At 43.3% G+C, this 26,745-nt stretch overlaps 2 protein-coding genes across 4 annotated transcripts in view; both read right to left on the bottom strand.

The window, feature by feature from the left end:
* The window catches only part of LOC311061582 (tRNA dimethylallyltransferase-like), a 51,259-nt gene extending 39,636 nt beyond the window's left edge, over window positions 1-11,623 (bottom strand). For all 3 annotated transcript variants that reach the window (XM_084080269.1, XM_084080267.1, XM_084080268.1), the window contains exon 1: window positions 11,460-11,623. In XM_084080269.1, coding sequence (XP_083936395.1) covers window positions 11,460-11,618 — 159 coding nt within the window. In that variant the 5' untranslated portion in view covers window positions 11,619-11,623. The remainder of the gene's footprint in view (window positions 1-11,459) is intronic.
* A 3,343-nt stretch (window positions 11,624-14,966) lies between these two features.
* myclb (MYCL proto-oncogene, bHLH transcription factor b) lies at window positions 14,967-21,173 on the bottom strand. The gene is made up of 3 exons (XM_084081333.1): window positions 20,928-21,173; window positions 19,375-20,133; window positions 14,967-17,742 (listed from the first exon to the last, which is right to left on the bottom strand). The coding sequence occupies exons 2-3, from the start codon at window positions 20,078-20,080 to the stop codon at window positions 16,922-16,924; spliced, it is 1,527 nt and encodes a 508-aa protein (XP_083937459.1). The 5' UTR covers window positions 20,081-20,133; window positions 20,928-21,173; the 3' UTR covers window positions 14,967-16,921.
* Window positions 21,174-26,745: the final 5,572 nt, after the last annotated feature.

The following is a 26,745-nucleotide window of genomic DNA, read 5'->3' as shown; positions in this document are numbered from 1 at the left end:
GACAAGTGGTTAAGACAGCAGGGTAGGACAACAGGATCGAACCAGGCTCATGGAAGGACAGGGGAGACAACAGAGAAATGAAAAGAGTCACTTGTGGAAGAGTTAACAAAGAGGAAGAGAAAAACGCCTCAGGGAAGGGAAACCGAGAAAACAAATTAGCCTCAGACGAGCCGGTGAAAATGAGCCACAAATTACAGCGTCGCCCAAGCTAGCGGATTGGTTACTGAGCCGTAAGGAATCAAGGATAATATCTACATATTTAATCCAGTTAGCGATTATATTCTAAACAAATCTGAAAGGGGAAAATGATTAAACGCTTGGTGATCGTTTGGTGCTAGCAGTCAGATCTTGTCTCTTTTCTATACGTCTGTTGTTCAAACTGTGATGTTGTACTGTAGCACGGCCTGGTTTAACAGCCTATCAATGGTATATAAGAACAAACTGTATAGCCAAATTAAGATCTGCGCTAAAATAGTTGGTAGGCCAGTCGAGGCTGTGTTACGTTCCTTTAAAGAGGCCCAGATCAATAGTATGCTTAGACTGGCAAAGAGCATCTCCTCTGACCCCTTACATGTTTTAAATGATGAATATCAACTGATGCCCTCCGGGAGGCGGTTTAGAGTCCCTAAATATAAGAAAAACAGGCTAAAGAACTCTTTTGTACATCAGTCTGTTCTGCTTTTAAACCAAAGTCGGTAAACCAAGAGGATTTGTTCTACTGTTCTTGTTTCTGTCTGCTTCTGTGATGTATGTCCTGTAATGTACTTTGTGTAATGTTTTGTGTATGTCCTACCTGTATCTTGAACGGTGACGTCATGGACACAAAGCAAATTTCGGTGAAAGCTGACAATAAAGTTGTATCGTATCGTATCGTATCGTTGTGAAAGTACAGGCCATTACATTTGTACATGTCTTTTACATTTGAAAGCTTTTTAGTTTTTACTCTCCCGCAGTTAAAATTGCAGTAGGCTACATAGACTAGAGAACGTGTTAGTTTTAGTTTAACTGAACACTTAAATTGACTTAACACATTTTACAACCTCAGAGTTCAACTAACTTTCCTGTCTATCTTCCTGTCTATACTGCAAAGGCCTTCGGCCATGCACTGTAAGAACTGAGACTTAAAGTAAGTTGGAGTAGCAACTTTACACCAGCAGATATACATAATACTTTTAATAAGCTTACTAAGGTACAAGTTGTACCTTAGTAAGCTTATTAAAAGTATTATGTTAATTGTGTGTTCATTATATTCATGTCCAATAGGTTGTCAACCTATTGTACATGAACAAGAATTATACTGTAGTTTATACAGATTAATTAATTTAACCTGGAGAGTAAAAATTAACCAGATTAAAATGAAAAGGGTCAGTATGTGCCTAGAATATAAGCCACTGCTTATGCCTACTGCTTCCTGTGCTGGTGAGAATGTGAATGGACCAGATCGTGTGGAGGCGGTGTGAGTCAAGAGAATGATGGACAGACAACAAACGCTGAGGAAATAATGTTAGGCTGGTGTGTGTGTGTGTGTGTGTGTGTGTGTGTGTGTGTGTGTGTGTGTGTGTGTGTGTGTAAAAGAGAGGGCACCACAGACAATGAGCTCAGTGTTCCAACTTTTTGGTCTACAGTCGGCCTGCCTGCCCAACCTTACACCCAGCACGAGACAGCTGCTCCCCTTCTACAACACGCACGCACGCACGCAACACTTATAAAGGGAGAACAGGGTCAAAGAGAGAGACAGAGAAAGAAAGAAAGAAAGAAAGAAAGAAAAAGAGAGAGACCTGCTGTAGCAGAGAAAAAAAGCCAACAGAATAAATGAAAGAGGAGGCTAACACATTAGAGAGAAGAGATGGTGCAGATTATTACAGTCTGGGTAGACGGGTACAAAGTGTCCTTAGGCTGACCTCTAGACACCGACAATCCCAGCCTACTTCCTTCCACATTAAACACACCAACTGTAGGCCAGCATGCATTACTTTTATCCACCCTTTCCAAAAACCTTTATTATTAAACCCTATTTTTATCCAGAACATCCCTCTCACCCCCCACCCCCCGCCTCCATCCTTCAAATCATCCCTCCATCATTTTATCCTCCTCTGTGTCTCTCTCTCTTCTCTCGGCAGGGAATGGCCCAGTAATGCCAGACTAATAAATCATTCATGACGTTGTTCTCCACCTCCCCCTTCTCTTTCTCTCCTCCATCCTTCTCTTCCTCCATCTCCTCCCTCGTTGCTGCACTGTAGCAGTGACCGCAGCAGACATCGCCACGCCCACTGACTGCAATTTACAGTGCATGGATACACAAACGCACGTTTGCATGTAATAAAAATATATAACTCGCATTCTCTCAATAATGCGCACAGACTCACATCTACTGTATATAGACAGATATACACAACTTCGATTCTGTCGCTGATGTACAAAAAGCTATCAAGGAAATTAATGAAAATGGGAGGGAGACATCATCATCTGAGTTAAAATGCAGACACATACATCAAACCCCAGACAGTTCACAGGCACAGCCACTTCAGCAGAGACAGAAAAACAGAGAGAAAATCAAAGACAGAAAGAGAGAGAGAGAATGATGTGGGACAGATCAGAGAAGGAGTGGATGGATACAATTCATCTCTAATCTGAGCGTGGGATGACTGTCACATTGACACACACACACACACACACACACACACACACACACACACACACACACACACACACACACACACACACACACACACACACACACACACACACACACACACACACACACACACACACACACACACACACACACACACACACACACACACTAGGGCAGGGCTCCACCAATACTTGGGGCCGGCCATAGCAGGAATGGGTAGGCCACCTGGGAAACAGAAGGTCCCAGGCTCGATTCCCGGTAATGTGTCGAGGTGTCCCTGAGCAAGACACTTAAACCCAACTGCTCCCACCCCTGCACTCGAGTCTGCCCACTTGGGCAGCAATCAGCTGGGTGAAGCTGAAAACCGAATTTCCCCTGCAGGATCAAATGGGTCTAATCATTATTACTGGATTTTTGGGGGCGATGCTGAAATCAGGGAGCAAATAATTCTGATAGTGACATATCGGCCACACAATATATATGGCAGGCAGTCGAGCAGGTGGGCAGGCGCAGATATCCCATTTACAGACTACGCTGGACTGCTCGTGCCCCGTGCCAATGGCATAGTCTGAAGCGTCTGTGGTAATGGCGAACAGAGCCTCAGCCTCAGGTGACGTATTGCAGGATTGTTGTGTTAGCTAGAGAATTCTTGGCTGATATACGAACGCTCTGTTGGGTTGACAATCAGCCTGTGCAGTCTGAGCTGCTCAAAATGAGTCTGGAGTTGGGACAGGTGCTCTGCTCTGGAGGTGCCAAATGTGGTTATCAATATCAAACCTTTGTTACAAATATATGCAAAGTTGGAGGCGAGTTGGGATATTTACAGTCGTTTCTGTCGTTGAACATTGGAACATTATGCATAGAAATCACATTAAAAACACTAAAGTTGTACAGGCCAGATATGACAAATAACTTAAATATTTAACACATTGCCTGCCAAGGACGCATATATGCATCCTTTCAAATCCAACACTTCACCGCCAAATACGCATACTGTACATGCGTCTTAGTCTTTTCAGTGGTTTACGATAGATGGTGCTCTTCACCAACCTATGAATGATCCCTTGACATCCAGAAAACGACAGAACCGGAAATGACATCATCCAAAAAAAATCCACTCCGTACACTCCAATTCTCAGTTATGAGATTTAGACTCGTGTCTCCACGGACAGATCGTTTGTTTACATCCGGGTTGGAAAAAAAGATTGGTGGATCGTCAAAAAGACTAAAAATAAGGTAAAACCACTGGCAGTGGCGGATTAATTAATTAATTAATACCTGGCAATGAATGTGTTTATACTTTATACTTCAAAAAAACATGAATAGTGGAAATAGCTGATCTATGCAACACGCTTAGGGCTCAGAAATAATTATGACGATTATGCAAAAAATGTTTGCGATTATCTCAAATAATTGCAATTAGGCAATTATGTAATAGTTGTGACAGGCATTCGCTGTTGACGGACACCGCCCCACCCCATAGGAGCACATGCAGTCATTGCAGTGACAAAGATCACGCTCCCCACCCCATTTCAAATCAGACAACATACTACAGTATATGCTGGTAGATATATTTGCGATAGGCGAATATCAGCTGACCAATACATTGGTCAGGCCCTAATAACACATACACAGGGATGAAAGCATTAGAGTCCTGAGAGCAGGGGCCACAACATACCGATATGGGATTCACATTACATTGGTTATCAATCATATAAACTTTCTGATCTACAAAGGTTTTACATCCTTATTTTCTTACAAAAGACTGCTTGAATATCAGACAACCTTATTAAATAGGGCTACCCTATATGGGCCAAGGTGACATAAAAGCATTCAGCCTTGCCTGCCAGACATGCCACATCGCCCAAACTTGTGTTCCATAGCCACAGTGCTAACGTTGTCCTTAAACGGTAAGACCACTTTGGTAGAGGTTTGGGTTGTGTACCTTGCCATGATGTAACTCCAAAGGTGGACAAGAAATCAAAAATAATTGCTCCATTGATTAGAAATTGATAATTCAAAATATGCTCCTCATTGACTTACATTGTACGGTAAAACAGCTCTCAAAGTCACTGTTTTAGCACATAAATGTACCCAAACAAAGCTGATTCAGACAATATAGAGCATCACCAAACCCAGTACTGTTTGTTTTTTTAATAAAAATGTCAACTTCATGTTGATTTTACTATTTGAAGATCTGGATCCGGATCCGCGGAAAAAAACAGTACTGGGTTTGGTGATGTTCTATATTGTCTGAATCAACTTGGTTTGCGTTCGTTTATGTGCTAAAAGAGTGACTTTGAGAGCTGTTTTACCGTACAATGTAAGTCAATGAGGAGCATATTTTGAATTATCAATTTCTAATCAATGGAGCAATTATTTTTGATTTCTGGTCCACCTTTGGAGTTACATCATGGCAAGGTAACTACACAACCCAAACCTCTACCAAAGTGGTCTTGCCCTTTAAGAGAATATGGAAGCTTCCCACCTCTGTTGTTATAATCACTTGGCTAATACTCACTGTACACTCACAGCACTAAATAGTTTTTCTCTTCATACCACCACGTTCACACCCACACACACACCAAAACATTAAATTGCTCCCTGGAACCTCAGGTGACCCCTCTCCCTGCTCAGAGGTTCTGCTCTGGCGCCCAGCGAGTGTGCTTTCGCTGCAATCGAGCGATTAGCTGCTCGCAGACAGAGACAGACGGACACACGGACGGACGAACAGAGTGCAAAACATAGTCTCTGCCATGCCTTCGGCCTGGTGGAGACCATAACTACATAAAATATGAGAAAGGGAAGCACAATAAACAATACCGCACCTTAGCGTGCCAGGAGATATTCCACCTTTAGATTGTGATCTAAAGAGACCCAATGGGTTTCCACTAACCCTATCACTGTGTATCAAATAATGAAGGAAAGAATCACATGGTAGAAAAAACTAAACATAAAAGTGAGACAACCAAAATCCATAGACCGTGTACTACATGAACAATTAACCCATAAAACCTTGTCTGGCTTACATATGTAACCCAGGTTGACCATCATTTTGTAAATCTTTCCATTTGTGAAGTGAAAAAGTAACTTTTCTCCATATATAAATGTCATCGGTTCGATTCACTAAGCTGTTTACGCCCATATTTTGCGGGAATATAAGGGAATTTACGCAACTTCCCATGTCAGTAGTCTGATTTAGCGGGACTTCCGCTTCTGCGCCGAGGCTGACTTACCAGGGATCAAAGCTTGCGTATGTCTTTAGAATGCTTTATTCTTCATGCAAAATCAATTAAAATAGTGCCAAACCTCAAACAAAATATGTATGTGCCCAAAATGTTCAACACATACGTATATATATAAAAAAGAAACTACATTGCTAGTAGCCTATGCATAATACTAGTACTACATTCTACTGATTTTTATTTATTTTGTAGGCCATCAGTTGCATTTACATCTGAATTATTAGGTCTCTCAGCGTGTTTGTGAGTGGCGGCCGACTCAGACAACATTTCACATAATGATGAAAATAGACAAAAATATCATGCCTTAATGTCACTGGAAGGTTGAGACGGGCCTCCATTGTATCGTGGTATTAATTTATAATACTGTAGGCTACTGTATTTATTTTTTTAATTTTTCTTTGGGGGCTTTTATGCCTTTATGGATAGGACAGTAGACTGACAGGAAATGGGGAGAGAGAAGGGGAGTGACACGCAGCAAAGGTAGTCGGGATCGGGAGTCGAACTCGCGACACGCTGTCAGGCTGGCATTGCAGCCTAGGGTGCCTGGACAGCCACGCTGCCGCCCAGGCCAGGCTACTGTATATTAATCACATGAACACCACACACAATAGCCTGATAAGTCTTACCATCTGATGAGTTAACAGTGTATGAAGTCTAGCTGTTCTGAGTTCCGACGTAGGACAGTGATTAATCCAAAAGACGAAATTCACCTCAGTAATCAATAAAGCTCTGGTCCATAATCTATCCGATAGCAGCGTGCCAGTATGCCCTGCTGGATCCTAGCATCATCTTTTTACCACGCTAAAGGTGAGCAATGTTCAGTAGAAAAGGCTTAAACTGTATAATATCCATTTGTTGTTGTCTTATTAGCCTATTATTTGGTGGTGGGATTAAACTGTAAACTTCTAACACGTGACATGACAGTTGGCAATTTACTTTATAAACGTTCAATCGCGTGAGGGACTACGCTTCCGCTGATCAGCAAGTAGTCATAGGGTGCGTTGCGCCACGTTATAAGCTTGTAGATCTGTCCATTTTGGAGAGCAGCGTCGTATTTCGTCTGTTTCCGGTTGCCTTTTATGGTCTTCAATGGGGCTTGGAACAATGAATGCATATGATCTCCCACATGAACGCGCCTCTGACCGTCAGGCAAAAATGAGGAACAACTGCGATCCGCACATTTGAGGGACTTACACACCCCTTTGTGAATTGCACATCGGTTTTTGCTTCGAGAAAATACACCCTTCTTTAGTCACTTTATTTACATGTTATTTACGACCAGCTTAGTGAATCGGCTGACTATATTGCAATGACTATATCTGTCCTGTCCTCTATTTTAAGTGATTCTGATCCTAATGCAGCCTTTATAACCAGGAATAGACAACACCAGATTCAGATTCAACATTATTGTCACATCACACGAGCACAGATGAAATTTTCTTTTGTAAGTTAGAAAAGACAAGAAAAGAAGCATGGAAGGCAGTAAGGCACCAATGTCAAAATAAAATCTACACTGGCAACACTTACGCCATATCATGATATTACGATATCCAAAGTCTCAAGACAATATTATCATTCACTCCCAGTCATGTATCACGTGACGATATTGATATAATATTGATATTTCCCAAGCCTTTGTACAACACTCGCAGGGCCTAATTCATTAACAGTACAGCCTGGCACTTGTGCATGCCATAGATAGCATGTTCATTTAATGAGTGAATAATATCCCCTGCATTTCCAATGAACTCTGGGTAGGGGGCATGAGCCGGGGCTAGTCTGTAGGGGAGGGGGCACAGCATAACACAATGGGAGTGTTAGGGAGTGTGGGAACCAATTCTTCCTGGGACAATGGACACTTCCCACTGGTCACAGTGTGCCCATTCACTATCAGCTGCTAGCCTAGCGTTGCACGGCACTGAATATGCACCGGCTCAGCACAATGCTGCTTTCTCCCAAACAAGACCAGACTGTTTCCTATCCCAAAGACAACACGCACGGTGCTAGCCTACACACAGCCTCTTCTCACATAAGCAGTTTCTTTCTGTGTGCGTCTCTCTCTCTCGCTCTCTGCCACTCACACACTTTACACTCTGTCCTCCCCATGGGGGACAGAGAGAGAACAGTCAGAATTTCAACTTGCCAGTAATGGGCGGGGTTGAAAATCAATGAGAAAAAGCGCATGGAATTCCAGGAAATACTCCCATCAGGCTCTCTCCCTCGCACAGGAGTGTGGTGTGTACTGTACATCTATGACTGTATTAGTCTGCCTGGCTGAATACAGAGACACGTACACACGTACAACGGCTATAGCAACAAGTTGTGTGTGGATTGTCAAGATTGGCTTGGTCTAGTCTGCCGTAACTAGGCCAGTGCTGTTGGTTGTAGAGATATTCTGGGCTGAAGCGTTATTAGCGTAACCCAGTTAGCCATACCAGTGACTGGTGGAAGACTCACTCCCCACAGAGGGGGCACACTGTCAAGGACACGGGGGGGGGGGAACACGGCATTCACACTGGGAGAGAAAAAAGAAACGACCGTGAAATAGCCCAATGACGGAACAGACGTCATCATCACTGCCTGGTGCCAGCAATCACTCTTCCATCAAAGAGCAGATAAGGTCACCATAGTCCTTGTTAGAGATTGTCAAATTGGAGGGAAAGCTGGAATCGTGAGGTTTTTTTGGGGGGGGGGCTATGGGTGTGTTTGAGGGGGGGGGGGGTTGAAACACTGGGCGACAGTGTCAGTATGACCCAGACAACAGCGCCAACCTTTTGTGCGTGTGATCTCAGGTTGCTATCGCAACAGAGCCTGAGAAAGTGAGGAGGTGGGCGGGGCACAACTGTGAAGAAAGCCAAGCAATGCAGCGTGAGAGGTTTTCATGCTGTCATGCTGTGACACACAGGGAGAGAGAGAGAGAGATGGGGGGGGGGGGCAAACACACACTGACAGAGGGTCATAGAGAGAGAGAGATAGGGAGATTTGGAGAGCGAGGGGAAAAAAGGCCATTGGAAGACATCATGCTAAGACCTGTTGCGAACTGTCATTTCAAAATCCATTTATTGTCATGATGTGATTAAATTTAAAGCTGCAGTCCGGAACTTATTTGAATGAAGTAGAACTTTACTTTTACTTTATCTGTATGGTAGATAAGTCATTCTCAACCTTTTCAGTTTCAAGGGTCCATTTGGTTCCTTTTGTACACTCATAAGAGTTACAAACCCATAAGGATCCATTTAGTTTCCAACTATCAATCGTTTAACTGGGGACCCCTCAGGGACCCCTGGACCTCACGATGAGAACCAGTGTGTAGAGTATGTTAATACAATATAGCTTGTACATCTGCAGCAGTCGGAGGTAGTCTCCCTAATCTCCCTAATTTAGACCCTTGTGTCAGAAAGGACACCTACTGGTTGACAAGCAGTACTGCCTGGAGCTCATGAGCACAATATCTCCCATGGGCAATCGTGCATTTCTCTTGGGTGAGATATATACATTTTATCTCCCACATGGGAGACCTGGGCTCGAATGGCCTTGAATGCCGGGTAGGACAAGGACATAAAACTCACACATTGCAGCTTAATTACTTCGTGGGAATGGGCCCTAGGGCTTACAAAGTCGTTGAGTCTTCTAGCACAGCCAAATTAAGGCATGCTTATTCCTGTTCCTCACTGGAAAAATGTTACCCACATCTGAAACCGTGTACTATAATTCCAGATGGAGACCCCGTCCTGCGGTTATCAAACAACAACACTGGTTGCGCTCCCCCAGGTGAACAGTCTTGGCCCTGCATTTTGTACCAGCTCTTGTTTCTCTCTTACTATATGTTAGGACAGTGGTTCTCAACCTGTGTGCACATGATTTTGGTGACAATTTAAGGACTTTTAAGACCTTAAAAAAAATGAAAAAAATGAAAAAATGACTACGTCAAAGGTATTTCAACAAACTATTCTCTAAAAACTGGTCATTCTCTCCTATTGAGGACATGTTGTGGATGTATGATCCACATAAACTGTATCTTTCTATCAGTATTGTCACAATTTGCTGACCAGGAGTCCAGGATGAGCATTGATTAAACAAAAAGTTGCAAAAATGACCTGGAATCAGTCGTTCTAGTTAAGTATTATCACTAATTACAGAGTAGTTAATGCTTAATGTCAGAGGCAACTCACCACAAAGTCTATGTCATTTATTTATATACAACATGTATATATATATATATATATATATATATATATATATATATATATATATACACACATACATATATACATACACACACACATATATAGATATATATAGTTGTTTTTTATTATTACTATTTTTAAAGCAAATCATTTTTACTCAAATCTTCGCTTCTGGGGGGTCCCTGGAACAAAATATTTTTGAGATGGGATCAATATAATTGAGGCTCCTTGACATGAACAAGTTTGAGAACCACTGACATGGATAGGATTTAGAAGACATCTGTAGAATCGGCCTAAGGCCAAGACAATAATAAGCCATGAGTGCATTTTGAGTTCATCTCTCTCTCCCTCCCCTGTAGGTGTTGAGGTGCATGTAATTGTTAAACGCTATTGCTCCTGTCTGTAGAATATTATAATGTACTTTTATTTGGTCTGCTTTCCGTCCCTGTCAACAACAGTCACCACACACAACACACACACACACACACACACACACACACACACACACACACACACACACACACACACACACACACACACACACACACACACACACACAACCATAAATCTACATCGTGTGGCAGTTAATTTGTTAATGTACAAATTAATTATACCACCTGCATTATTGTGGTCATTTGCAGTCATTGATGTATGGAATGGGCTGCTTTCTGCTCGCATTCTGTCTTTCATTCACAAGTAACCTCGCTAAATCCATCTAATTATGATGTCATACGCTCATTAAGTCAATGTTTTGTTGTCAAGCCTCGCTGACACGTACATAATTTGACAATTGATCCTTGCACTTTAACAACAACATAATACCACGACGATGGCTTCGACCAGTGATGGAAGAAGTACTCACAAGTAAAAGTATCAATACTGCAATGCAATGTAGATATACTCCGGTGCAAGAAGAAGTCCCGTATTCAAAATGTACTTGAGTAAAAGTATCAGCATCAAAATATACTCAAGGTACCAAAAGTAAAAGTACTCATTGTGCAGAATGTCCAATTTCACAAGTTCAAAATGTTAAAACGCAAATGATAGGTCCTTCGCGACGTGTATTGTGGGCTTGTAGATCAAACGGTTGAAATATTATATAGGGCTTAAGTGGTGACGTGTTTTGTAATAATAATCTACACATCTACAAAGTAACTAGTAAATAAAGTTTTCAAATAATTGCAGTGGGCTAAAAGTGCAGTATTTTCCTCTGTAATGTAGTGGAGTATAAGTAAAAGTATTGCAGATATACTGAAGAAAGAAAAAGTACCTCAAAATTGTACTTAAGTACAGTACTTGAGTACATGTACTCAGTTACTTCACACCACTGGCTTCGACCAAGAAACCAGTGCTCTAATGCAGATCATTTCCCCGTGTTTCTGTCATTCTTACCTGCATGGAATCGGCGCTGATTATTTCGCCCTGAAGTCGTTTACCGATCTCCATGGCTAGTTTAGACTTCCCGGTGCCAGTGGCTCCTAGAATCACCACTAAAGGAGGTAAGATGTTCCTCTGCACGGCGCATTGCACAGTGCGAGCGGACGCCGCCATGATGCTCTGTCTTGCACTCAACCAGCTGACAGCCTGGCGCATGCGCAGTGAGTAAAGCCTGGGATGTAACTAAACTACAGCAGTGGTTCCCAAACTTTTACATTTCAAGGTCTCCCCTTAACTCTGACAGTGTACAAATGGAACCAAATGGACCCGCGTCCATTTGGTTCCATTTGTACACTGTCCAGAGTTACAGACGTCTAAGGGTCAATGTAGACCCCCCCCCACCGAAGCTAAAGGAACCCACAGAGTCCCTGGAATCCACTTGGAATACCACTGTGCTACAACAGTGGTTCTGGTTCCCAAACTTGTTCATGTCAAGGACCCCCACATTTACACTTCTTAGCCCACGGACCCCCATTTGAAAAGATATGCCAGCTCAGGGAACCCCATTAGAGACATCATCAGTTTGACATGCATTACGGTCTACGGACCCCCATTTAATGGCATTTCTATCTCTGGGACCCCAATTTATATTGTAAAATCAATGTTAATTTAACTCAGAGAGTGTACAAATGGAACAAATTATGGACTTGTTAGGGTCCATTGGTCCACACTCTTGAGTTACAGACCCATAAGAGTCCATTTGGTTCCTAACTATCTATCATTTAGCTGGGGACCCCCTGGAACTCCCTCAAGGACCCCCAGGGGTCCCCGGACCCCACTTTGAGAACCACAGTACCACGGTGTTGCTTGCCAAAATTAACAAACTGTATCAAAATATTGATAGATCTCCAAGCTAATAATAACACACAACCACACAGCTCTTACAATAACAGAGCTGTCCTCCACATAGATGGAGGTATGCTGTGCATTTATCTTTTTTTTCTCTTCTTTTTTTAATATTCCACATGAAATGTGTGTTTGTGTGTGTGTGTGTGTGTGTGTGTGTGTGTGTGTGTGTGTGTGTGTGTGTGTGTGTGTGTGTGTGTGTGTGTGTGTGTGTGTGTGTGTGTGTGTGTGTGTGTGTGTGCATGCCTGTGTGCATGCGTGCGTGCGTGTGTGTGTGTGCGTGTAGTCTGAAGTAGTCTGTTTGGTGGAGAGTCACCTTTAAAGAGCTTACATAGAGGTATTTGTACTTTACTTGAATATTTCCATTTGCTAATTTCACATGCTAATTTATACTTCACTACATTTCAGAGCCAGCTTTAGAAGTTACAAATTATAAATCAGCTAATAAATTATATTTTACACTTTAGGCTACCCATCAGTATATGCAGTAAAGTCGTTAAAATGAGCTCCACCTTTACCACTTGTACCTTTATTTACAGTCCAATAACCTATGATTATGAAATGAGCATTCTACAATGACTACTTTTACTTTAGCTAGTATAAGTATATTTTGATGTTAAGTGGTTTAATTATGTTTTGTTAATTACCAGTAGATAAAAATGAGGAGCTACACCTAGTGAGTCCTGTAAATAAGCAAAAGAAAGTAATTCTTGATTTTGTCTGAGTCATTTTTTTTTCTTTCGTTTTTTTCTCAGGGGCAATGCATTTTAGTATGTTCTACTTGTAACATTCAGCCATGTAATTGCATATTGAATTTGGTAATGAAACGTGAGTCACACTCCTAGACTTAAATCGTATTAAACTGGCAAAGTCAGAATTAACAGGACATGTAGCAGCCAGTATAAGTTTGTAATCTAATTGTTTACAAAGTATTAGAATGAATTAACACATTCTTGAATGGATCAGATTTTCCATAACTAACTTTCCATTAAATGTCTTGACAGGGGAAAAGGAATGGTTGGGATTGTTTCTATGGAAACTAGCAGCTGAGCAGTAGTGAGAATAATGCTTGTTGCCATGGCAGAGGTACCAGGATGTGTTGCCTAGGAGACCGTTCAGAGTTAAAGCAGGATGAAGAGAGGGTGAGGTGATGTGAATCCACTCATACAGGTGGTTGTTATATTAAAACACGTGGCATAATGCTAGATTCTGAACCAGGTCAAACTAAGTGATGCATTGTGGCCACTATTAATAGTTGTTGAAAGCCTTGGTAGAGCATAAACATACACAAACCCCATGGTTGTTGTATCCATTTATCACATTATGCTGATATGGTAATGGTGAAACAATTTACTACAAAAGAATAACCCATCACTGACACTGCGTCTTGAAAGTGTGAGTATTGTGTGTCTGCAGGGGGACATTGTATTCAATCAAACAGAAGCAACAAATATGATGGCTAACATTTAGTTTATTAATTGGATTGAACATACTCTCCCATACAGATAGGCTAATGAGGTACTGAACAAAGTGCTGAGACAAGGCTCCATAGTGGCCAATTTATACTTTGCTGTACGACCCCTTCGACAAGCATCACTCAACAAATATGTATTTTTTGTCAGGTGAAAGAGATGTGCAACAAAGTGTAAATTAACCTTCACTCAAAGAAAGCGATGTCCGCTGCTGACCATGTCTGTGCTGACCGCAGGGACCAGTGACCCAAAACAAATAAAACGCAAAAGAAGCCTATGGTCTAACTCCCGAGGCTCTACCCTCCAAAACAAAGAAAAAGAGCGATTAAGGCCAACATTGGTACACTATGTGCTGAATCTATTAGCTAGGACATATGTAGCTTGTTGAGGAGGCAGAGACAGAGTAAGTTAATGAGGCTGATTGCTAGTAATAAGTACCATGCTCAAAAGCATCATTTTTAACCCATTCCATCCTCTCCTTGACCAAACTTTCCCGTCCTTACTAACTCTTCTACTCCCAGCCTCTCTCCCTTTGCCTCATGAAAGGCAAAGGGGAATAATCCAGGCTTTGGGGATTACAAATTGTAGCATGGGGTATTTTCTTCTCAAGGGCTACAGCCCCAACAAAACCACAAGTCCCCTGGCAAAGAGGGCATGCTACTTACTGTGATCAAGTGGTTTGCAGTACAGTACTAGTTTCAGGGCTACAATTGTATCTAGGATATGGCTTATGGACACAAAATGAGCACCGGGATTGCTAACAAGCATAGAGCAATCTCTGACACCGCATAGCCAGTGTTTTAACAAGCAGATCCTCTTTAAAAAAAACACCCACCCACTGTCAGATTTGACAGTGTGCTAGCTACAATGATTTGATTGAATACAGGGGTATTCTGGCAAGTTGATCTGGAAAGAAGAGAAGAGACCAGCTGTAGTGTGTCAGCACATAACCACCAATAGGGCCCCAACCGGCTACAATACAAATAAAACATTAACTCACACCCAAAACAACTCTGTATGAAAATATAGTACAAAACGTTTGTTTTTTTCTTGACAACTGACACGTACAAATCAACAAACCAAACAGTAAAGAAAGCAATTAGGCATTGAAAGTGGTCTCACAAAGTGGCTAGTGTGATCAATATTCAGTTAAGTGTTTTATTTTGACAGTTTTTTCCATAATCATTTTATTAACAAAAATAGAAGCTTTGAGTTATCTTTGAAAAGCCAGCGAGCCTGGCCCTGGTTAAGGACACAGGAAAAAGAATCCAGGAAGAGTATAGTAGACAGCTCTGGTTTTGGTTTGGAAGGGACTATACAGCGAGGAGACTATATACAAACATCCAAACAAGACAGTCTACATACCATGAAAGGCTTTTCTAGGCATCGTTTCAAACATAAACAAAAATAAAATACAAAATTATAAAGTGAACTCGATTAATTCACAGATGATATCAGACAGCAATATGAAAAAAGAAATGTCATTTTCAAATCAATAGGGCTTCATTTCCAAGCAAAAGTTGGCATTGCTGATACATGGGAATTAACCACTTTTACCCTGGCATCCATGTTTTGGGCATGTCATTATAGGCGAAAATGTACAAAAACAGCAGATCTACAAGCTTGTAGATTGGCCATTTTGAAATATTTGGGAAAATTTGGGAAACATTTTGAATATAGGGCTTAAGTGGCTAAACAAACAGATTAACACGTTTTTTTGTTTTGAAATCTAAGCCGACATTCACCTTTTGGCTGGTCTCGATGGCACATCACAAATAAAGATATAATGGAATCATCATGATTCTTATTTCTTTACACGTGCATAATAATAAACTCAAACATTGGCTACATGGCATGCTAGTGTATGCCTCTGTCCTGTCGTGCGTCACTCACACTTCCACTCATGAATAATGCTGCAAAACAGTCCGTTACCATGGGCATGGTGATGTCATAAGGTCCTCTCGTGCATGAGGAAAGCAACATGGTGATGTTATTGGCTGGACCTGCAGGTAGAGAGGTTAAGAGTGGAACAGCAAAATCTGAGGCTGCTCTAGAGATGCAGATAAAGCAGCACGGTCCTCATTATTCATTTGTGCCCATATAACTTGTTTCTCGATGACTTCAATAATGCCCTTCACCTTTCACATTACTAGAATCTGTAAACCTTAAGCTAGGAGAACAAGGGATTTAGCAACCACCTCTCACCAAATTGAACAGCGACAAACTCTGTCCTATTAAAAGTTGCCTAAATGTGACCAATTGTATTGGAAAGAGAATGCCTCAAACTTGCTGGATGACTGAGAAGGGGAATAAATAAAGAAAATAGAACAGTATAAAACAAATAAAATGTTTAGGGGAAAAACATGATGAGGCCAATAGCAAGAGAGCGTGAAAGAAAAAAGGAACAAGCAGAAATAGGTTCAGGACAGGAACAAAAATGACAAGTTGGGTGCTTTGCAAAAACAGTGGGCAAAAGAAAAGGCTGGCCCACTGAAAGGCTAGATTAAGAAATTAGAAGGAGGAGGAAAACCAGAGGGAGTGAGATTCAGCAGGCTTTGCAGACTTAACAAGAAAGGGGACACCCCACAGCTCAGAGTGGGCCCAGCCCAAGCAAGATGAGGATGATTTCTAAGACCATGCATGACTCAAACAGCACAGCTGTAGCAGTTCAACCTTTGACAACTTCAGCACCTGCGCATCGTCCAGCAGCAAGCCCCTTATGTTGAAAACTATCCTCCACTAGCAAATATTAATCACTCAAATTATTATATAATTTTTTAAACAAGGGATATACAGTATAGCAGGGAGATAAAGCCAAAATATATATATAACAATGGGCATATTAATCATACCCCTAAATTAACAGTTCCCTAGCTTGTTGTCCTGAAAGGCTAACTGCCCTGTCAATCACTCAGAAGCTAATGTGCAAACAACAAAAATAGAAAAACAAAAATAAAAAAGTACAATCCACCCACACCACTCCACCGTGACCCACTCAAGAAAGTGAATATTAGTGTGTTTTCTCCTTCATTTAGTCCCATTCAGTTCTGCAAGTGTAAATGCGTTTGTGTGTGGCGTGCCGTGTGCCAGTCCTCTGGTTCAGGATCGTTTGAGCTGTGCCAACCTTCGCAGCAGTTGCAGCTGCCTGGCTTTCAGCTGTCTCCTCTCGTGTGCCTTCTGCCTCTCATTGGCATGCAGCTGCTGCAAGTACTCCGTGGCACGCGTCAGGATGGCCACCTTGGGTGTCTTGGGGCACTCTGCCAACCCTGGGATCTCATCCCGCAGCGAAAGGAAACGCGAACGCAAGTCATTGCGCCGCTTGCGTTCCAGGAAGTTGTGTGCCTTGCGTTTGTCCGTGTCCTCGCAGTCAGAGGACTGGGGACTGGAGAGATGGGAGTAGGACTGGGACTTGGAGGGAAAGCTGTGGGGGTGGGAGGAGGAGGAGGAGGAAGAGGAGGATGAGGATGAGGATGAGGAGGAGCACGAGGAGGGGGGTGAGGAAGGTGTTGTGGAGGAGGTAGGCGAAGAGGCGTTGGGGTTGGGTGACTCGGACCCGACTCCCGCAACGGCAACACGAGATTTTCCGCTCTCTGAGTTCAGGGGCGCGTGGCCAGGCCGCGGCTGGTGGGGGGGAGAGTTCTGCGGCGTTTGGGGGACCTGGATGGAGGTCTCCTGTCGAACCCGCTTGCGGGGGGGCTCCACGTGTGGGGGGAGAGTGTCCGGGGAGGGCGCAGCATAGTTATGCTGCTGTTGGTGGATGGAGATGTGGAAACGCTTCATGCCGGGGTCCAGGGGGTCCGCTCGTACCGTTATGGTCACTGGTTTGCGGGTGTTGACCAGTCGCCGAGGCTTGTGCTGCTTGTGCTCCACAGTCACCACATCAATCTCCTCTTCGTCCTCATCATCCTCATCTTCGTCGTCTGAAAGGGGAAACAAGGAACGTGTTAATCAAAATGCCATTGAGGATTTTACTCTTAAGTGTGAGAGGCAGAGAAAGTACAGACAGCAGCAGAGTCCCAAGGAATGATTGTACCACAGTGAACTCAACATCTGCAAAACACACACACATTCGTCTCTCGAATGCACGCTGCAGAGTGCACAATCTCACGCATGTCTCCACTAATTACTGCATTAGCTCAGTTTCTTATGTGAAAATGCCCCCGCCCCCCAGATAGAGAGGAGAGCGAGCTGCAGACAGTTTAGAGGCAATCAGCAATGCACACATCTAAAACCTTTCGCCCCTCTATTTACTCAAGTGGAAATTAGCTTTTAAAACGTGTGGAAGGGCCTTATCGGCTTGATCCCCACCAGCTGACTAGACTCTTGGGAGATTTCATTGCTCTTGTAAATTGAAACACACTTTTAAAGTAATTACATCCCTCCAGATTTGACTGCTCACGGGTAGTAACAGCTATACATGAACACTCAGGAGCATGAAGGGCTGATGATGGATTAATAAAGGGAGGGTGGGGCACTGAGCTATTATTCTTTTATGGTTTCGAAGTGACAAGAAGATCTCATATTACACGGTACACTGAAATACAGAACAATGCCAGTTTTGTACCAATATATCAATCATTCCCTACAACTGTTCATCCGCCTCCTGCTTGAGCAAACATGCAATGTTTCTCTTTAACAGTGTGACCTAATGCTGAGGAGTAAATAGAATAGAATTCCAGTGTAGCTGGTAAACGGCTAATCCTGTCCTATTCACTGCCTGAACTCACTCAGTCCAAATCCACCCACTGACACAATTGGCACTGCAGCCTGTTGAGTGAAGGAATGCTGGCGCCCTGCACTGCTGCAACAAGTTCCCATTGTGACATTCCACACACTATTATGTATGGTCCAGCTCAGCATCACATGGTAACCTAAATACCAATCTAGATCATATGGGTTCATATTGGGTATGGGATGAAAAAGTAGGTCTCCAATTAGGGGAGGAAAATTAAATAATTAGTGGGGTAGGCAAAACTAAAACGCCTCGTTTGTCCTCCCATACCTAAATAAAGATCAGATGGATATCATTATTTAATTTATATAAAATCTAATTCAGGATAGGATATTGCTTGTAAGAAGAGGCTGGGAGAACAAGGAAGAAGGTAGCAGCTGGGGTTTTGGACCCCTGCCAAGGAACAGATGTTTGAATGGGCGGGTCGCTTTCTAGGCTTGAAGCATGTGTTGCATGCACCAAAGTAACGCAATGCAGTCATAATGTGTGCAATGTCAGTCCTTACTGATAAGGCAAATAAGGGCGAGACACAAAATGAAACATCAATTCCAACAACCAAACACAAAATCGTAACACACGATCGTTGGTTTTGGAAAATTGCCAAACAAGCACATCACATGTGTTTTGCATTTACTCTTAAAGCCTGATCTATACTTAGTTGCGTGCTGGTGTGGTGTTGCATGCAATAAATAGCAGATCTACAAGCTCACAACACATGACGCGTTGTGAGCTTGTAGATCTGCTATTTACTGAGCACAACAGTGGAACAGACAACTATAAGTAGCCTATAAATTAGGCTCAAGAAGCTGGTTCTACTGACCTGATGAGTCGGTGTGAGACTCCGAGCCGGAGGACACTTGTTTCTTGCAGCCCCCACCGGTCAAGGGGAACGTGAGAACGGCCGCTGGATCCACGCAGTCCGCCGCCAGGCTGCTGAGGAGCGGCGCGTCGGACGCCGGGAGGCTCTGTGCCCCCCTTGTCCCCGAGGGCGCGCCCCCCGGTCCCGTTTGTACTTTGGCCACCACTGACCCTGACCCGGCACAAGAGGCGTACCGCTCCCCGGCCGCCACTGACCCGGCGGCGGCACAAGAAGAGGCGTACCGCTCCCCGACAACTTTCTCCAGCTGCTGTCCGGCCGAGAAGCTGCTCCACATACAGTCCTGGATGATGATGGAGCTGAGGTTGCTCAACGTTTCACCGGCCGTGCTCACTTTGCAGGGCACGTCCTGCTCCTCGTCCTGCCCCAGGAACTGAGAGACCCATTCCAGTTTGTCCCCGAGCGTTTGTCCGACCTTGTTGTTGCTGCTGCCGCCCGACGACCCTTCCACAGTCCGGATGGGGGACATGGGCGGGGTCGGCACCAGCTCGAATTTCTTCCATATGTCCTCGCTCGGCGCCGTGGTGGACTTGAAGAAGTCCTCGTCCGGGTCGTGGAGATCGTCATAGAAGTAGTGTTGGTAGTGGTCGTACTCCATCATCATCTCCCAGTTCTCATAGCGGGACGCCGTGGAGCTGACGCCGGGCATTTGGACCGTGGGCGCCGTGGCGGCTGGAGGGAGTCACTCTTTATGACCTCTGTCTGGGAACACATCAATGTTGTGTCTTATCATTATTAATGTTGTGTTATGAACAAATTAAATCGCCATGCTGCTTTCTGTTGATCTGGGTTTATTTCTAGGATCTGGGTTTATTTTTAGGATCTGGGTTTATTTCTAAATGCACCCATTTAGGGCCAAAAGTGTGCATGATTGATGATACTTCAAGCAAGCCACCGTTAAGCTGTAACATCATGTATCCCAAGCAGAGCAACGAACTACTAACTTGCCTAAAGTTGACACTTCTTTGGTACATTCTGTTGCTGTTGAGAACTTTAAAGTTTCGCAACAGAGTTGCATTACATAACAGCACTGGCACTGCTCTGGTACACTGACATCTCTGTTCACCAGCCCCACATTATGGAGATTAAAGGTCCCTGAAAGATGATGGACCCCCCAGAAAACATCTTTAAGTTGCATAACTATAATGTTCTAGCCTTGGATCAAGACTATCATAGATGTATTTTAATCGAGTCTGACTTAAAGTCAGACTCGATTAAAATACATATATGATAGTCTTGGTCCAGTGCTAATAATGTTCAAGCTCCTGCACAGTTGATCAGTTAAAAACTCCCTGGTTCTTCAGACTAAAACAATTCAGCTGCAAGGCAAGCACTAATCAATTTGCTTCAATCGAGAGACCAAACTTCTTAATTAAACAGCCTTTAGATCACGGAGTGACTCTTTGTGGCACCACTGCCAATTACACCTGAATACACACATCATCACGGAACAAGTTCCTGAAGAAACAGCCAAGGATGTCAAAACTATGTTTTACCTGGCGTTAGAAAGGAAAGCGCAGCTTTGAGTCTTCATGGATTCATCACGGTGCGCAAAAGACCGAAAACACATCCGATCCAATGATTCCGTATCAGTGATTGATTCAATAAAAAAGGGGCTTTCCCCCCCGTTTTTTTTCTTCCCGATTGTCCTTTAATAGTGCCGATCGTGCGTGTCCCACGCCTCAAAAGGGCTGGATTGGTTTTAAAAGAGTCAGTGTGGCTGCGGCCACTTTCTACGCTGCGCTTCTACTGCACTACTTGTTTCAGGGAGGGAAGAGTTGGATATATGCATAAAAGGCGGGTCGTAGTAGTGGAGCCACGCCCACCGTTTAAAGGTACAGCGCGGGCTCACACACACACACACACACACACACACACACACACACACACACACACACACACACACACACACACACACACACACACACACACACACACACAGCGCAGTGTTGTTATGAAAATGAACATAGTATGTAACCGACCCCCCCACTGATGTAATAGTAATTATACAAACAGCAATCTAGTGTCAATCTGTGTGTGTGTGTGTGTGTGTGTGTGTGTGTGTGTGTGTGTGTGTGTGTGTGTGTGTGTGTGTGTGTGTGTGTGTGCGTGCGTGCCGTGCGTGCGTGTGTGTGTGTGTGTGTGTGTGTGCTTGCAGGTGCGTGCGTGTGTGTTTGTATTTGTTAAATAGTACAATTTTTAGTATAGGCTTAGTAGAATTTAAGAAATTGAAAATGTCCTGTGGGGGGGATTTTGGGAGTCGGGCATAAAATAAGGAACATATTCAGGTTGTGGGGTTAGGATTAGGTTAGCTTTAGGTGTTGTGGTTGGAATTGTATCAAATTTATACTTAGTTTCACACTGGTGTCGTGCATTGAAAATAGCTGATGTAGCTCACCTATTTAATCAAATTAAAATGAAATGGCATTCATAAAACCTCTGTTTTTAAATGTTGGTGTCCTCACAGTATAGTAATACAAATAGTAATACAAACGTGTGTGTGTGTGTGTGTGTGTGTGTGTGTGTGTGTGTGTGTGTGTGTGTGTGTGTGTGTGTGTGTGTGTGTGTGTGTGTGTGTGTGCGTGCGGGTGCATGCGTGCGCGCGTGCGTGTGTGCGTATAGTGAGCGTGTCTGCTGCATACTGTCATGTATAGGCCTACATGCATACATGTACCAGTGTGTGTGTGTGCGTGCGTGCGTGGTGTGAGTGCACACACGCACAGGGACACATGTATGACAGTGTGTGTGGTTCATTATATGATATCATGTGGACATATGGCAGTGGTGTCAGATGTCCGCGGTGCATCTCAGAATCTGTGTGATCAATATGAGCCTTATGATGTAAAGCCCCCCCCCTCCGAGCGAGTCAATAGCACTGCAGCAAATGCCCCTTGTCTGCTATGTCATGTGTGTCTCACGACAGCTGCGCACACACATGCACACGCATACACACCCGTACATGTGTGCATGCACACCACACAGCAAGAGCGGCTGACACTTTGTCCTCTCTGCATGTCATGCTAGTGTTGTCTCCTTCTCACAGTCCTTGGTTGAGGACTATAAAAATAGGTAGAGCCTGACCGATGCCAGATGTTTGGGTCCGATGCCGATTTAGGAGAGTCGATTTGGAGATTGCCTATGTTTTGACTGTTATTTTGTAAAAAAAAAACAAGAAGAAGGAAAAAAGGGCAGATGTGCAGTGTGGAATCTCAAGATCTTCTGTTTTAGAAAGAAAAAAACCCTACACATTAGCTGCATAATTGTTGATAACAATGTCTTCAAAAAAGTTAAATAATGGCCGATATATCAGTCCGACCGATACATTGGTAACGGCCTGACCGATATATGGGTCTGGCCCTAAATATAAGCCACACAAACTTTGAGACGCAAAAAAACATGTTGCCTCTCCTTCTTCCTGCAGGAACAAGTGACAGTATCTTATATTTCCATTACTGTTCATCTCAAGCTCCACTATAGCAGTGGCAGTGAATCAGACAGCGTGAAATCATAGTCTGTCCACCGCATCTTCCCATCAAACTCGGAACCCATCTTCCCTCCATCCCCCAAAACCCTTTCTTTTGTTGCTCACTCCTCCTTTCTTTTCTCTTACTCAGCTCCACTGAAGCCTACTTGAGTGGAACTACTCTTACACCTCTGCTTCTGTCTGTCTTTCTATACACCTGCTGCCATCCCTATCCCCCTATCCCTTAAGCCTGAGTTAGTATACTTTGTCATACAACGTCGCTCACCAAAAAGAGCAGATTCTCAAATGGAAAACACCTTGCAACACTTAAAAATCGGTTCTTTTCAAGCGAGCTACACAGTCATGTGACAAAGTGTAAATAAGGCTTTAGGCACTACAGGACCTCAATGGAAATACGCCACAGGTTTTTTTGGGTTATCCTTTTAGCATCCTTTTGTATAAATCTGTACCATTGTGCCTTTTTTGCAAACTGTTAATAAAGTATTCAATCAATCAATCAATCAATCAATCAATCAATCAATCAATCAATCAATCAATCAATCAAACTACTGATCAAAACAGATCTTGACCCTCCATGAAATACTGAGGCATTAGAGGCCTATGTTCTTTTCCCCCAGGAGAAACCCCCACATAGACAGAACCACAGAACAGATCTTAAGAGAGAGACAGAGGTGGCCTGGCTTTCTCTCCATCACAACAACCCAACCCAACTCTAATCTGATCTGTGTTTCTTAACCTCTGTGACAAAGCTTTCAGCCCCATCCCTGTAGGCTTTGAAAAGCATCCTACATTTTGAATGAGGTTTCCTATAGTGAATAGGAGCAATGACACGCTTTGCATGTTCTGCAAAAGAAAAATCTCCATGGTAGAAAATAAGTCAATTAAATACACCCCTGCTTTTACAGTTTTCTTTTTACACAGTACTGTTTCAATCATTTCAATTGTATGCATTGTGTGTGTGTGTGTGTGTGTGTGTGTGTGTGTGTGTGTGTGTGTGTGTGTGTGTGTGTGTGTGTGTGCGTGCGTGCGTGCGTGCGTGCGTGCGTGCGTGCGTGCGTGCGTGCGTGCGTGCGTGCGTACGTGCGTGCAGTTTATAGGCAATTTGATTGGAATGTGAATGCAAGTTAGATAATTATGTTTTCCTCCAGACTCCTGTGTGGCAAACAGACAGACATATCGTTATTGATCCTGTGGGGGAAATTCAATGGGGAGAAATTCAGTGGTCCCCCCACCTGTGGCTGCAGGGGGGAGGCATATGGTTAATTTACTGTAATTCCGTTGTGGATTAGTGAGTGAATCTCTTTCGCATGGCAATAGGAGGGGAATCTTGTGATGTGTGAGGCTCCTCAGATTTTTCTCTGTCTCTATCGCTCTCTCTCTCTCACACACGCACGCAAGCACGCACACACACACACACACACACACGCTGGGTGTCTTTTTTTTTACATAAAAAAGTACCTGTTTTCAACATTCACTATTTGTCTCGTCTCGGTTTTCACAATACTTTTTCACATCATGTTCTTTTCTGTTGAAAGGTGCAGTTACTAGATGTGCTTGCTAAGTGCTGAAATAATTGCCCCCCATCGTGATGAAAACAGATATGGTGCGCTGCATACATGTGTGAATGCATGAGCGTGTGACGTGTGTATTCACTGAAGTACATGAATGTGTGTGCATGATCATGCACATGCATGAACATGTGTATTCATTTAAGTGTCCCAGTTTCCATGTTTTACATTATGGTCACCATCATAACCTTAACCTAAACCTTAACCCGCAAAATGCCCAATCTGATTCCTACAGTATCCCTAACCCCAACCTGAGTCCCATGGGATTAGAGAGCCATTACACCTCTGCTACAGGTGAAGTAGAATCTGCTTCACACAATAATTAATCAATGCACACATGAAGATAAATTATGTTTTCTTTTTTTTTACCCCATAGGAAAGGAAGCACAAGAAGGAAGAGGGGAAGGATTTCACATATCAGATCCCAAAGGGAAATATCACAGCAGCCACATAAACATGTAATATCTACAACATTTCCCTGTGACCTTATAGATTTCCCAGAAGAGTGGCAAACGTGGATAAAAAAGCAAATAAGCACGCTGACACCCACTGACACCCACCAGAGAGCGGTCCTTCAGAGGCAGTCAGTGCTAGGTTGGATGGCCCGAAGGGTTTCACTCTCAACTAAAGAATGGTGTTACTTTTTACATCACTTGAAAGTAAGGCAAGCACGCCAACAGTGAGGCTGTGAGGCTCGTGAGGCGCCTGAGCCTGCCCTGAGTAAAGCTGTGTGCCCACGTCAAGCAGTCCATGTTGTTGGCAAGCCATAGTAGATGGAATAGGTTATTACCTGTTTCAAAATTGCACATATACTGTATGCAAGACGTTAAGTAAAACAAAATGAAAAGCAGTGGTGTAAAGTAACTAAGTACAAATACTTGAGTTATTATTATTATTATTTTTTACTTTACTGGAGTATTTCCAGTTTTCTGTACTTTTACTTCTACTCCACTACATCTCAGAGGCAAATATTGTACTTTTTACTCCACTGCAATTATTTGAAAACTTCCACCAATGGTAATAAGTTAGATACTTCTCTTGTCGGCCAAAGTGAAAACACAGTGTCCATTGATCGTGAGTCCTACAGTGCAGCGTGATTATTATAATATTCTTTTATCCACATTTCCCAGTCTGTCTGGAAATGTAGGCATTTTCTTGTGAATAGAAACATTCCCCTTTTTGACACATTTACCGCACATTACACATGCACAAGACGTATTGAGTACACCGAAAGAGAGAGAAAAAAGGGAAAGGAAAGACGTCCCTTGTACCTCCAACCCCGACTTACTGTTACCGATGTCATTGCATCACAATGGACTCCCCTACTGCATGGAAGTCGAGTTGAGTCGGTAGCTACCATACAATGGAAAAGCGCCATTTGTTAAGGCTTCTTACATTACCAAGTTTTTCCAGATTTCCATACTTTGGTAAATTGATCAGTTTGCATATGATCTACCCTCAAGTTTTGTTCAATTTAAAATAACATTAATGCTTGTATGTTACTTGTATGTTTCTATTAATTATATTGATGGTCATGTACCAATGATGTATGTTTCTTTTCCAAGGTTAGTTTAAAAATGTTTTGTGTATTGCACAGAGGTGGGATGGACACATACTGTTGATTTAACTCAGAGTGTAAAATGGACCCTTAGGAGACAGAGTGGAAGGTTACAGGCTGTGACAGCAGGAGAGGAGATGAGAGGTCAGGGTCTTCCTGGGTCATCCCTTCATTCTGACTAGGGGACCTCAGACCTGTCAGACTGATCAATGAACACCTAGGCTGGGATCCGCCCACCCACGAGCGCGCGCGCGCGCGCGCGTGCGTGCGTGCGTGTGTGTGTGTGTGTGTGTGTGTTGCGGGGAGTTGACTTGATTGACTCTGAGATACAGGAGAGGGAAAGCAACAGCTGCTACCTACTGGATAGCACTGACCCCATCCCCTACTCATGCACCCACCCACCCACCCACACACACCCACACACACACACCCATACACACAGATAGTAAGACATTAACAATTGCTGTGTAGCTAAGCACCACACATGGATGTGTGCGCAAACAAATGCACACATGCACGCACTTGCACACTTTCTCTGCCCTCCCAGAGGATCTTCTCAATAGTCACCAAATGTACAGTATAAATATCAACTTGCCAGTAATGGGTGGAGGAATGTTTTCATTTTAATTACAAAATCAATGTGAGAAACCAACACATGGAATTCCAGGAAAACTCTCTCCCTCTCACTGGGGTCTGGTGTACAT

This window comes from Gymnoscopelus microlampas (assembly GCF_963454915.1).
Source record: "Gymnoscopelus microlampas genome assembly, chromosome: 15".
NCBI lineage: Eukaryota > Metazoa > Chordata > Actinopteri > Myctophiformes > Myctophidae > Gymnoscopelus > Gymnoscopelus microlampas.
The sequence above is the reverse complement of the archived record's forward strand: the minus strand, read 5'-3'. Positions and strand labels throughout refer to the sequence as shown.